The 14,510-nt window shown below is 32.9% G+C and overlaps 1 protein-coding gene across 1 annotated transcript in view; it reads left to right on the top strand.

Annotated features, from left to right (window-relative positions):
* Positions 1-14,237, top strand: part of Smp_171230 (putative dna repair/transcription protein met18/mms19) — a gene marked incomplete at both ends in the record, with an annotated part of 37,046 nt that extends 22,809 nt beyond the window's left edge. The window contains 7 exons of the mRNA XM_018796122.1: positions 2,344-2,410; positions 4,437-4,502; positions 6,065-6,281; positions 9,557-10,108; positions 10,959-11,035; positions 12,864-13,058; positions 14,001-14,237. Coding sequence (XP_018650366.1) covers positions 2,344-2,410; positions 4,437-4,502; positions 6,065-6,281; positions 9,557-10,108; positions 10,959-11,035; positions 12,864-13,058; positions 14,001-14,237 — 1,411 coding nt within the window. The remainder of the gene's footprint in view (positions 1-2,343; positions 2,411-4,436; positions 4,503-6,064; positions 6,282-9,556; positions 10,109-10,958; positions 11,036-12,863; positions 13,059-14,000) is intronic.
* Between the last annotated feature and the right edge of the window lie 273 nt (positions 14,238-14,510).

Below are 14,510 nucleotides of genomic sequence, written 5' to 3'. Positions count from 1 at the left end.
ATCACAGCCCTCACACAAGTTAAATGAGATTTGTGTGGCGCATATATATGTGGTGCCCCTTTGTACCAATATTTATGTGTTTAAATAAATAAATATAAATGGTGATATCTGCTAAATTAATTGTACTATAAACTGATAATCTCTTTTATTCGATGCTCTTCTATTCTGTTGAATTTGAAGAACGAATTAGTCGAGAAATAGATAATCTCTAGTTTAATTTCCGTTAAAAATTGAGTTTCTAAACAATTGTCATCTAGTCCTAATCAACATAAGGTTTAGAACAATCTCACTTTGAATTTGTTTGCTATTTCAAAGGATACGTGATAAAAAGTTGTATTAAGTCATGAGAATTGGTCACAACGTCATCTCCTTGGGATTCATACAACTTAATCTAATTTTCCGTTGACTATAAACTAGAATTCCAGACAGCAAAAATAATACTTAACAGTATAATATCTAAACAGTATTATATATATATATATATATATATATATATATTCCCAGTTGGAATCATCAACTAATCTTAACAAGACCACCATCGAAAACCTGGACGGACTGGACGGCTGTTTCGTATTAATTATTTATTTGTTTATTTAAACACATAAACATTAGTCCAAGAAGGCAACAAATATATATGCGCCGCATAAATCACTCGATTTATGTGAGGGCTGAGAGACTGTTCGGATCCCAAACCGAAGCAGGGGGCGCACATCTTGTGCCTTTGACCTAGAGGTCTACTCCACATGACAATGGAGCAATGTCAGAAAATGTAGTCTTATGGTAACAGTCACGAACAATAGGTCCTCATGATCCTGGAGCCCATGTGCACCATTGCTTTGGAATCAGGGTTTTTCAACTCCCCTAGGTGGACCCTCCGTATCCACCAACCCGGTTAAAGCGCTGAACATTCGCTTTACGTCCTCGTACTTTCGTAGACAACAGTAAATCCGCGAGAAGGCAGTGAGTACGGCTTCCCTGGTAGTGGTTGTATGCGCGTGACCATGTGAGAGCATTTCGAGAGGGAGAGCGGATCCTCCACATCCTCGGCAGTACCAGGGCGTTGTGGAGCTGACTGTTTCGTTCCCGATTTGCGCTCCTTAGCAGAAAACATCCACGATCTTGCACCCTAGAATCGAACACAGGACCTTGGGTCTCGCGCGAACGCTCAACCTCTAAATCACTGAGCCGTCATTAAACGGTGTTAATGTCTAAATTCAACCAATCTATGATATTGCACAACTCCTCATCAATTGCCTGCGATGGATAACAAACTTACACCCGACACGGAATAAACTCTACTGGTCACGGCTTCTCACTAGAACTCCTGGAGTTATGTCTTAAATCTAGTCACTAATGAGCATTATCTTAACCAATTGTTGGGAGACGTTAGATACCTGTGATGTTTAAATAAATCAATGACTTCTTCGTATTGATGACTGTTATAATTTTGAATACAGTACATTCGTTTGTGCTCCTCTTGTACTTCTTGATTAGATTGCGTTATTCGTGGGATTACTAGTTTATACTACAATTCAAATACTTCTGATTATCATAATACCATTGCTCATAAACAGACTCACTGGGGCAGATATATTCACTTTTTGTAGCTTTTTGTATTTCAAACTTCAAATTCACTTTATACTTTTATTCCACAAATTCCTTCTTTCCCAAATCAGTTTATCTAGGCCTAATTTACTTACTACCACTAATACGGTTACTACTCATACTACTCTAATATTTGTTCTGATAATGTAATCTCACTGCGCTAACAAGTTCTGGCAACTTTAACCGATTCACATATGTACTAGATTCGACATTGATTATAACTGACTTTTTTTACCGTATCTAAAACGGCTCAAAATCATTTTTTGTTTTCATTTTACCTTAAGCCATCTCGAAATCTTGAATTATATCAATATTATTTCATACTTCTCATTTTTCGACTTTTTCGTTTCCTTCGTGCACTATGTATACTCTGTTTTATTTTTTAAAATTTAATTTCGATAATTGTAGTTCTGTCTATCACTGAGAGTTTTCTCTTTTCATGTCACTTCACAATTTCTCATTGCACACTCTCATCCAGTAAATGAACGGCTAATAGCTGAGAGTCCTTAACCTAACATTCTTATAGAATATTGAGACGTTGCAGACAAACTCAGTTATATATTTCTTTTTATTTATCCATCAGCTGTGCTGATGATGCTGTTCATAATAACGATGAATTTTCCATGACCAAACCATCCACCTCAGAGAACAAAACTCCATCAAAATCATCCACCTGAGCTACAAATCTTCACCATCTTTTTATCTAGTAATTTATTGCTTTTTTTATTTCTTTTTTAGTGAGCAAACTAAACTTTTTCAAATTTATAAACATTATTTTGATCAAATGGATCGTAATCACCTCAAGGTTAGTTAGTTAACAGATTTTATGAATATACCTTAAGCTTTCACATACATCATGTCACATTTTCAATTTTGTAACTGACTGACAGCTAACTGTAGTCTATGAGTTTGAAATAGTTTCACGAAACACTTAATCAACCTCTGTATTTCTGATTCAATTTTTCCGTCACGTGAAAGGACAAAAAAGGAAAATTTTTAAAATATTGTTTAAGGTAGTATTGTGGTGTGGTCTACTTATATCCATATAAGTAGTATATGGTGTGGGTCAGACATAGAATGTATTTTGGCAGAAGACCGATGAGGAAAGAACTGAAATGAAACGCAAACGTCTGGAAAATGCATGAGCAATGGAATAAGAGAAGAAACAGTGAAGATTGAAACAATTGGTTGTTAATTTGCAAATTGACTGTTCATTGTTTGGTTATCAGAATTTATTGAGATAGTCTGTAATCTTTGCTTAAATACATTCGATTGTCCCCAACCGTTGTTTTGTTCACTACATTTGGTGTCGCTGCCAACCAGGAGGAGGAAGGGTGCTGTTCTGCGGACGCCGCTGCGGGTCTGGAGTTGAGGTGCTAGTTGGGGCAGTCTGGTGTGGAGAGTTGGCGTCGGGTGGAGTGTTCTGGCGGGGCGGCGTTGGCTGTAGCGGGTGCTGTCGACGGAGAGGAGCAGTGGGACGTGCGGCTGCTGGGCGGACATCGGATGTAGATGGCTCAGCAGGCCGGTGGAGTACGGGTGTTGAACGTCCCAGGTGCCGGGTGGATGCGGATGTTGGTGCCCCGGCAGGTCGACGGAGCTATGAAGGTCAGCGCGCCGCAGACTCGACATTCTGACGGAGAGTTTGGCACAGACTGCAGTGAAAGAAGATAGTGGCATGGCGAGCAGAACCACCGCATGAACGAATGCTTTAAAGGGGGGACGAGTGTGGTGTGGTCTACTTATATCCATATAAGTAGTATATGGTGTGGGTCAGACATAGAATGTATTTTGGCAGAAGACCGATGAGGAAAGAACTGAAATGAAACGCAAACGTCTGGAAAATGCATGAGCAATGGAATAAGAGAAGAAACAGTGAAGATTGAAACAATTGGTTGTTAATTTGCAAATTGACTGTTCATTGTTTGGTTATCAGAATTTATTGAGATAGTCTGTAATCTTTGCTTAAATACATTCGATTGTCCCCAGTCGTGTTCTGTTCACTACAGTATCGAGAGTCAAAGCAATTAAAAGTTACGGGAATATACAAAATATTTATAACGGTGACGTAATATAAACTCATTGATATTTTATTTTCAAGGGTACTATCAAAAGGACTGAACGTATATTGAGAGAAATATATCCTTTAAATGTTCTACATATAATCACTGAAAAATCATCTTTCTACATCATTATTCAAGTTATGTAAAAAATGGGACATTTATTCTGATCCCACTTCAATTAACTCTCTAAAGATCTGTTCTTACTCATTGGAATACTTGTGATGATCGTCAATCGAGTACTTAATCCTGTACATGGTAAATGAGTTATCTAAAATCTGTTTTAAAACATACCACTTTTTCATGAAAAGGTTTTGAACTTTTTAACTAAATTTATTCACAAACTTTGACATCAACTATAAAGCCACTAAAAATAAGTCCAAAAAACAATGAACATTTCACATTCCAGTTTCGAGCTCAGAATTTTCAAATGAAGTAAAACACATTCTCTTCATTCAAGCATGAAACGATAATAACAGCAACATAGTTCTTTGTTATTTTCCAAAGTTGGAGATCAAGTGATTTTTATTTATATCATCAAGCTATTTTATCTCTATCAAATTTCCATTCTTTTCACTTACCAGGTTTTTCTAGGGAAATAAAAAAAATCAAGTTCACATACATCAATTCAGCTTACTTTGATCTCTGATGGATCCATCAGTGGTTATCGTTATTGAGATTCAATTCATTTGTACTTAAACATGCAAAATTAGAATTTCATGGCTTTTTTTAAATTAAAACTAAATAAGTTGTTATTTGACTAATTTTTTTCAGATACATCCTGTAACTCTTGGATTGTTTACAACTCTATGCGGAATTATTGGTGGATTAAGACCGGAGGTAAGTTTTTATTGTTAATTTAGTTCGAACGGGTCTAGATTATCCACTTATTGATATTTTGACTGGATTTTAGTCAGTCGTGGTTGGCATATGTTCACCATAAACGGGTTGTTTTGATATAGCCATTTTTGATTCAAGTTAATAAAGACTAAATGGAATTTTGCTTGCAGTCAAATCCAGGATGCGTGTTTAATTATGTTTGGTACTATCCAGCTGAATGCACCCGTCTGCCATTGCGTAATTGATTGGCCATCTGATTTCAGTGGCTAAGTGAATAACGCATTAGCGTTTGAACCAAACGGTACAAGGCTCAAGCGCCGGGATGAACATCAACTCTGGGATCCAGGTACATCGAGCTGACAGGTCCCTTATAGAACCAAATGCATATTCTGGATTCTATTGTTAGCCAGGTTCCATCCCTTCTATATTAACTTGTTTGTTGTCCATTATCGTGAAATATCATCATCGTGGTTATCTTAGTGATGTTTGAATACATATACTTCAAAATATGGATTATTCGAACAAATGACTGTTTTCGATTACTCCATCCTCAGGCTTATCAGTCATAAATTTATAATTATTGTATTGCAGTGTCCATAATCAAACATGAGTAGTGAACACTTCACTAAAATGAATGGAGCCTTCCTGGTCTTATATTATATCTAAAGAATCTAGGTTATAGCAGTTCCTTTATGTAGTTGAAGCTATCGAAATGAACTGCAGCAGACTTAATTAATGTATCCGACAAAGGTATATCTAAGGCTTCATTGTTTCACCATGGCCAACGTTTGTATAAACCCATACACACAAGCCAGATCGTATAGACTCTTCTTCCAGTCTTTTATTACGTCTATTTTCACTCTACTCTATTCAACTTGTTCGTTAATTCATATATATTTCTTGTCCATAATTTCTATGAAAACAATTCGCTTAGTGCATATTATATTCACATGATTTAATTATTAGTTTCATTGTCTCAATTAACTTGATATAACAATTACCCTACTGTGTATTTTATTTTACGATGTTGATTTTATTTCGTCACTTTGTAAATCATTTCTTATCCCTTTCATAAATACCTTTTCAAATTATTAAACAACACATTTTAAATGTATTTACGCTGTTACGGATCCAAAGGTTTATCGTTTCTAACATGGGACGTATTTCTGTATGCATCACTATAACTATTATAATACTATAAATATGAATTTATTAATATCACACCCGATAATGAGTGAGTTGAAACACTTCTCTTTTTTACTACTTTATGGGGATCTTTAGACTCTGAATGCATAAATGTATATAAAAAGGTTCACTTAGGGGAGCTTTTTTAAAATTTTTACTACTTCTAAATAATTAAGCTATATCGTCTTGACAACAGTTTAGCAGCTAAGTTACTACAATGATAGCGTTGCAACGATTTCACGAAGCCGTTTAATCGGTAGCAGCCATGGTTATTGTCTACAAGGGGTCTAATCAATACAAGCTTTTAACGTGCACTTACCAGGAATATATATATATATATATATACTCTATAACTCATTTTTATCTGCATTATTTAGTTTGTAAATTCTGAAAGTCCAGTTCAACTGTTGACTTTCATCATGGATAATATTACAAAGACTCTATGTACATCTGCTGCCCCCACCCTCAACTCCACAACCAATAATTCCTCAATGCCATCGTCTGTTTTATCCTGTTATTCAAAAACTATGTTGTCATCTATCGCTCAAACATATGCTTCTGTATTGAATAAATCAAATGATGCTTTTGCATTAGGTAAGGTGTTCTTTGATATTTCCATCTGTTTTTAACGGAAAAATAATTCATTGTGATTTTCATGTCTTTTTCAGCTGGAACAATTTTTTATGAGTGAAAGTTAAAAGTAGTGCTTATTGTTAGTAGGATTTAGATAAGATTTCGTTGGCGAATTCTGATCGACTCATTTTTAACCAGTAAGCGCTAGTGAATTAATGAAAGAGACTAGAATCTTTCTATGTAAAAATTATCAATAAATTAGAATTTATCTTATTGTTAGCTTGCTGTGTGGTTTTGTAATATAATTTATATCTAATCCATGTCGTATTTTAATTTGGAGACCAGTCAATTGGAGTTAAATAATTTCCAAGGAATGCTAGGTAATATAAGTAACTGGGCCAAATAAATAAAATTTAACAGTATAGAAGTCACTCGTTAACATTGTTTATTCTAAACATTGGATACTGGAGGTAGTTACCTGAGTAATCATGAACCTACCTTGTTTATTTGTTGCTAACTTCAGAATATAAATATCGTCTTAGATAGAGTTACTCTCATTACTAGGTAATTTATTTAAAGATGGGCAACCACTGCATGCTATTTTATGTAAAGACAAATTTTGTATCTTTTTTTAAATATTCGATTAATCTCAATTTAACAAATTGGTCACTATTCCATAACCGACTACTATATAATTGCATAACTATATATACATTTTGTAACATTGTATCTTGTCCCCATTAACCCGAGAATATCTGTTTACAACAATTGATACAAGTATCTACATTGTTGCACATTCAATAGTATAATATTCTAGATTATTTAGTATGATTGTTACGTTCTTCAGTTTTTATGTGTATTCACCTAATGAAATTATGAAATTTTAGAGCCCACAGATGAGTTTGCTTTACGCTTATCATCTGACCAATGACAAAATCCTAATACTGCTACTCCAAAACACAGCGTCCTTTACCTTCGATAACTATTCAAAAGTCGAACATAACAAGAAAATAAACCTTGTTTTATGACTTACAATCTCAGCAGCACTAATTACAGACGAAACAGATATATGAAATTATAATTTGTTTACGACTCAGTCATTAGAGATAAAAAATAGAACAATAGGCGCATAAATGATTAATGGTCATTGCTAATCGACTATATATATATATACCTTTCTGAACTATTGGCTCCAATCTATTCACATTTATTGAAATGTTGACAGCATCGAAACACATTTCATGCTTGGGTTCGAATTCTTCTTTCGTTGGTACCAGCCAACTGATTGTCCAAAAATACAACTATTATTTGACAATAATTGATTTTAAGCGTTCTCATTAACATTCACAGTAATAAACGGTTGAAGATTACTTTGTTATAATTGATTATTATGTACGTCACTAGGTGTTATAGATATACCTAAATATGTTGAATTTGTCTACTTAATTATCAATGTTTTCTGAATGCTATCTTGTCTGGATATCGATTTAACTCTCTCTCTCTCTCTCTCTCTCTCTCTATATATATATATATATATATATATATATATCTTAGTTGAACGTGGTCGATTGAAGTATCTTATCCACTTATTGGTGTTGTCTTTTCATATCGTCCACCATCAATACGTATTGAATTAAATGAAATTGGGTTTTTAATTGTGATATTCCTCTCATTTAACACCAAGAAAACGAAAACGACTTTCATATTGTGCTCGTGTATATCTTCTTACTCGCACATTCTTTCCTTTTAAATTAAAATAACCACAAACACAGAATAAGCATCGTTCAATTTTTCATTGAAAATGATAGAAATGAAGAGAGTGGATGTTGAAACACTTATCTTATAGTGCTCTTTGATTTTGAATGGTTATCCTATAAATATCAGTTTGTGAATAAAGGTACTTTAAAACTGTCGAAAAGCTAACCTAATGTTAATTATGTTGATCTTCTTAAACTTCTATTAAGAAGCTTAAACTTCTGAATTCATCTAGTTCAAGAGTGAAAACGTTATGATCCATCAATAATGGCTTTGTTTAAAGATCGCGCCATTTGTGAGAAATTGATCAGTCTTGAAATCATAAAGCAATTATTACTCCTTTAAAGATATAAGGCAGAGTTGTAAGTTCTCGCCACTCTAATGAGCTGCAAACTTCAGATTGAAGTGAGCTGTAAGAATTCATTGACAAAAGAATAGTGACTTGTTCTATTGACCTTAAATTTGATTGATTGCTGTTCACTTTTGTCCTGCCAATGTCTACTCATTCGTTTTGATTTTCTTCTTTCTTGACCTTATGGTTATTCATACTCTTTTTCAATTTCAACATTAAGGTCAGTAATCAGGCCAAGGATAAAAGTGATCAAAATAAAAATACAGATAATAACGGAATAGGTATCAACATCAACTTCAGAGTTGGCAAAGCCAACTGCTAATCACGCCTAGCAATTCTAATAGCTTACTTCTGTATAAGGTTTGTCCTGATTATGTGTAATCTCCTCGTCTATTTATTACTTATACTTGAAAGCAAAGGACCACTACAATTCCCACATCGCGAAATAAGAGCACAAAGACTGGTAAACCTGAAGATTTATTCCATCCAAAACACGACGAAAACCCTAGATGAAAATGTATTCACTTATATATTGATTTGTACACCCATTTTGATCATTTTGTGAGAAAAAGTCACATGTATGAAATGATACCAAAATCGCACGCTGGATTACATTTTAAGGATAGTTTACGTTAATTTAATACAAGAACACATCTTCAATAAACATCACACTAAAGTAAATCCATGTTATACTGAATAAAATGGTACACTGAAAAATCATCATATTAAGCTAAAAAATTGAAGTGATGTTGAATAAGAATCACATTGAGTTAAAAACTCTGCTTTGCCTTTTCATCCCCTCATATCATAATGTTGTTTGGAAAAACAATGAAATCTCAAAGCCCGTGCTATATATAAATGTACTTGATAAATGAGTTACACTATCATATACTGCTATTATTATTATTCAATTGAGTATTCCATACACCAGGTGCTAATCATTCCTGCTTCAGTTTGAGCACCTGGGCAGTATCACAGCCCTCACACAAATCAAATGAGATTTGTGCGGCGCATATGTATATGGTGCCCTTTTGTACCAATATTTATGTGTTTAAATAAATAATAAATAACCTGTATATTGTATAAGATGTGCTCTTGTAATGAATGAAAGCTAACAAATACAAACCTCATTCATTTCCTAGTGTCATTTTGATTATCCTTTCTTAATTGTTTTTTCCTCTCTGTACAGATATTACTAATCATTTGTCCGCTACTTTAAACTATTTTTGGTCGATAACAGAACAGAATAATTCTGTTGATTTCCATACATTCATTTGTTTTTGGCTTTTATGGTCAATTCGTGGTCTATTGGCTACATTCAATGTTAGTATTCATGGTGCTGCTAATGTCGAAAATAATAACAATGATTATTCTCATCATAAGAAGTGGTGTCATTCTCTTATACAATCAGTTTTTCTTGATTTCAACACAATTTATCACAATGATGGTAATGATAATTGGATTTGTACTTTTGCGAAAAGTTTATCATCATCACATGGTCGTATTCTCTATTCAATCGATTGTTTTAAACAAGCTGATCAAATACTTTTAAACTTAGGGATGAAATCAACTGATTGCTGTCTAAATAGTTTCAATAATTGTCGTATTACAAATTCGTATATTCAAAATGTTTTGGAATGTATTCATGAACCTATTTATAATTTAATTAATTTATTGATCAATGTAACTAGATCTCAATCAGTAGATTTTGAAAAAAGTAACTTGTTCAAATCGTTTCGAAGTAAGTGATTCATGTAATATTTCGTTTATATCTGTAGGTACTTGGAAATTTCAAGCAGACGTTATGATTTTATTTTTTTAATGTCAACTGTTTCGTAAGAAAACTGGTATATACGTGGTGCATGCTACTTATGCTGACAGATATAAGTAGTCTATAAAACCTGCCTGTCAGCAGAAGATTGAATTGAAGAGAACATAATTGAGAGAACCATGAAGCATGTAAATGAATACTGATGAAACATGTGCAGATAATGTATTCAGTGTACGCTTTTCATATTTTACGTTTGTTCACTTTATATATACTGTCTCGTTCTATATATCATCATTGTTCGTACTGATCAGTAAGATATGTCATGGAACTTTGTGGGAAATTCCACACAGTGTGAAATATGGTTAAAGTTATGTCAGAAAGAGGTATTATATATATATATATATTCCTGAGAACCTGTGACCGATGGAACTCACCCATACCGATTGTAAGAGAGTTGGCACTTAGAGTCAGTTTCTCAATATCTCGAAATGATTGAGGTTAAGCAAGTAAACCATTAGATGCCAGCCCAGTCATCCAACGATTAAGCACTCTCTGTAAGACCCGTAGGTCCTAAGTTCGTGGATGTGCTCTGCTGAGGAGTTCCATACTAGAACGAAACGGCTGTTCAGTACTAGGTTTTCAATAGTCGTTTAACTAAAATCAGTCGGTAATGCAAACTATGAAACATGAAATATAATCAGAAAATAACCAATAACATTAAATAATAAAAAATATAATTCGATAATGATGATAACAATAATATCACTAACAATAATTTTTCTGTTTCTTCCATTCCATTCCACTTTTTACATGTTATTAGACTCAATAGTAAGGTTTTATTTGAACATGACTGTTCGATTGCCTAATGAATATCTCACTGAACAGTTAGTAAATAAAGTAAGCATGTTTCTGGTGGTGTATTCATTTTCAGTGTTGATCTTTTTTTTCTTTCTTGAATTGATCAAACTACATATAACATTGTATTTTATTATGAATTAATTTCATTTAAAGAATTAAAGATTACTGGATAAGATGTTTGAGGCTTGTTCATGACTCTTTCTTAATTCTGTACACTATTTCACATACGACAGTAGTACACAGCATAATTATATCACAGAAAATATGTTAATTTCAGACTCGTAATTTAAATACAATGGTTGAGATTTTCAACGTCATCCAATTCATAATTGATAGATCTTATTGATTGAACGCTATATTCGGATCCTAAGCTAGTCTCGTAATCCTCAAGCTAGAACTACTCAGAGACTTGAACACGAGAGAAAAGGCGCAAAATATACGAGAAGCACTTTACTCCAAAGTTTCATTTATGTACAGAAAATATAGGGTTTTTATAGTATTTTAGAAGTCCTTGGGTTTTCCTGAAAATTCTAGAATACTAATAAACATAGTAGCAGTGTGGTAATTAGCCAATCAAAAATTCTACATGTGACTTTTCATTTTCGCGATATTTCTAGCAAAACTCCTAATCAAACGCTGATTGGATAAGATGCTTCTTAATGTTTCCTGAGCTTGTTATGTCTATTGCGAGAAATTTTCAGGATCATCTCAACAATAATGTCATGAGATAAATAGTCTCACTTTCAGCTTGTGACAGTGTAGTTTTTTCATATCCATTTGATTAATTTTGACAGTCAACTAAATTTCTATTTTTTTACTAATCTTTCAATTCAGTTCTATTGAGTTGCGAATATATCTAATTCACTGAGAATAATTCAAACCTTTGTCTCATCTCTTAATAAGTAATAGTTGACAGTAAGAGTAAAGTAAAATACTCGTCTTATCCAAACTTTTTACAGTCACATCAGCAATATTTGAACTGAATATATTTATTATTTAAGCGTGCAAGTGTATAAACTGCTTTAATCTACATTATAAAATTATGGCACATTTATGTTGAGTAATCAACCATATACCTGGACTTTTCATTACAATACTAGGACAGTTTAAAATTAACATGCTAGTGACATGTTTGGCTAAGCTACCTCGTTTACTAGAAATTAGTTACATTAAGGCTTTATTTGTCTAGGATTTCGCGGCTCTTAGTTATCACTAATAAGTTAGTAGTATCTCTAGTTATTTATTTCTTTTGAGGAGAGTTTTGTAGATATTTTTACGCTGTAATTTTTATTCCTCACAGTTTCATCTCATTAAAAGTACGACCGAAAACCAGAGAACACTGGACAGTTGTTTCATCCTAGTATAAAACTTCACAGTTCTATTTACTCATGACTCCACTAGGAATCGAAACCATAACTTTCGGGCCTTACGGCGAACCCCTAATTATTTAAACTACTGGACCAACGCTCAGTTGTACAATTTGTTATATAACTCGACGATATTTCCGATCCCAATGATGATAATTGCTCCACCAAGGTGCTCCCTGATTTTCAATAGTACCTTAAACGACATTTATTTAGAATGCTTAGAGAGTGAACTAAACACTATGAAATCAACATCTCCGTAAGAACGGAGAGATTTCAAGGCTCTTTTGAGAAAATTATGCCGTTAAAGCAGATTGAATAATTGGTTATTAAAAATATATATGTATTAACCATGAGTTCAGAAAGGATATTCTTGATTACCTGCCTCAAAATTGTCTGCAGTGATCTATTCATATATATAATCAATAAGTTTATCACTGACAAACTTTGTGTATTCATTCCTAAAATGTCACATCGATTTCTTCTTTTACATTCTAATTTAGACAATACCATCTGCTTTGTTCGCTACTACATCATCTAATGTCCACTGTCAATTAGCTGGTTTGAAGTTCATATCAATAATCTTAAGTGATAATTTGACAAAAAACTTTGAATTATGCAACATTATCTCAGAAAACCAAGCTGATGATCTATTGGAGAAATTGCCAAAATTAATCCATTTCTCCAATAGTGATCAGGTTTGTTCTAGTTGTCTTTCTCTACCACATTTCTTTATGCATTTATTACCTTGTTGCAGATGAAACCAGTTTCAACAGAATATTTTTAGATGTTTGAATGAAACAAGTTTGATTTTATTAGAAAAATTAACTTCTTTGTAATAGTCCAATCATATAGTATGTGTGTGACAATGTCAGTTACCTTCTAGCCCCCAGAGGAAAAGTCCATTCTGTATTACCTTGTATATTTGAAAGTAGACCTTCAAAAACTGATACTATATGTACACCGTAAGTATTCGTTCATTGATATCTTCAAACCATAGCGTACGAATTAATAAAATCACTAAGCATATAACTTTTAGGTTATTTGTACGATTTCAAGTGAAGAAGCTATAAATCGTCAATATTTTGAACATTAGTAAGGTGTGTTTTTCTTTGATTGAATGATGATAGTTAATAAGATGAATACTATCCTAGTATACTAATTTATGATATATAATCTATGATATATATATATATATACATATATATATATAATCTTTAGGGAAGGAAACAATTTCCTGACCAATAACGTGTACTTGTCAACAGGAAACTTTTAATTGATACACTATCAAATATACCAGGTGATCACTAGTTTAAATGACACAACTTTGCCTATACATTTCGTTTCAACGCTAAATGCTTGGAAGCGGTAAGTCCGTAAAAACACTATACTAACCGCTCATTGATAATAACATTATCTGTAATACTAGACAAGTATTTACATCTCTCAAGCATTCTATATGACATACTTTTATTCGCGCATACCATAAAGAACTAAACCTGAGGTTAAGCAGGGACTAGTGCTCGTTTCTAACCAATCAACATAAATTGTAATTTTTTTTCAATCACTTCACTTCATTCTGATACATTTATTTGTCAACACTTAATGACGTTGTCCTCTTTACTTATTATTTATTCAAGGAGAATAACGATACTGTAATGTTTGATCAAGGAAATGAACAAAATATCAATATTTCAACTTGTTTACGTTTGATTATCGCACGTAGTTTGTGCAACATTATAAAATTATTCCCAGAACAATTGATTAATCGTCATCGTGATGTAAATATTCTACCATTGTTAGATCAATTAGTTGATGATCCCAATCGATATGTACGTATTGAAGCAGTTCAAGCAAGAAATTTATGGTTGATCTGATTATTTGATTAATTATTGAATTACTGATAACTTATGAAATTTTAACAAAATGTATATGGTTACTTGTTAAATTACATCAATGTATATAGAAATATATTCATTTATATTTTCTAGATACTCAGTTTTCTAAACTGTTTAAAAAAATGGTGAAGACTTTTTTCATTCTGTTACTTTAATTTAAAGTATAGTTCAGAGATGTAGATAGGTTGTTGGTTTACAACAATTAAGTCCCACTGTATTTAATTCAATTCAGTCGAATCAATCCAAAATATT

The sequence above is a fragment of the Schistosoma mansoni genome, chromosome 2 (genome assembly GCF_000237925.1).
Source record: "Schistosoma mansoni strain Puerto Rico chromosome 2, complete genome".
In the NCBI taxonomy this organism is placed as follows: domain Eukaryota; kingdom Metazoa; phylum Platyhelminthes; class Trematoda; order Strigeidida; family Schistosomatidae; genus Schistosoma; species Schistosoma mansoni.
The sequence above is the reverse complement of the archived record's forward strand: the minus strand, read 5'-3'. Positions and strand labels throughout refer to the sequence as shown.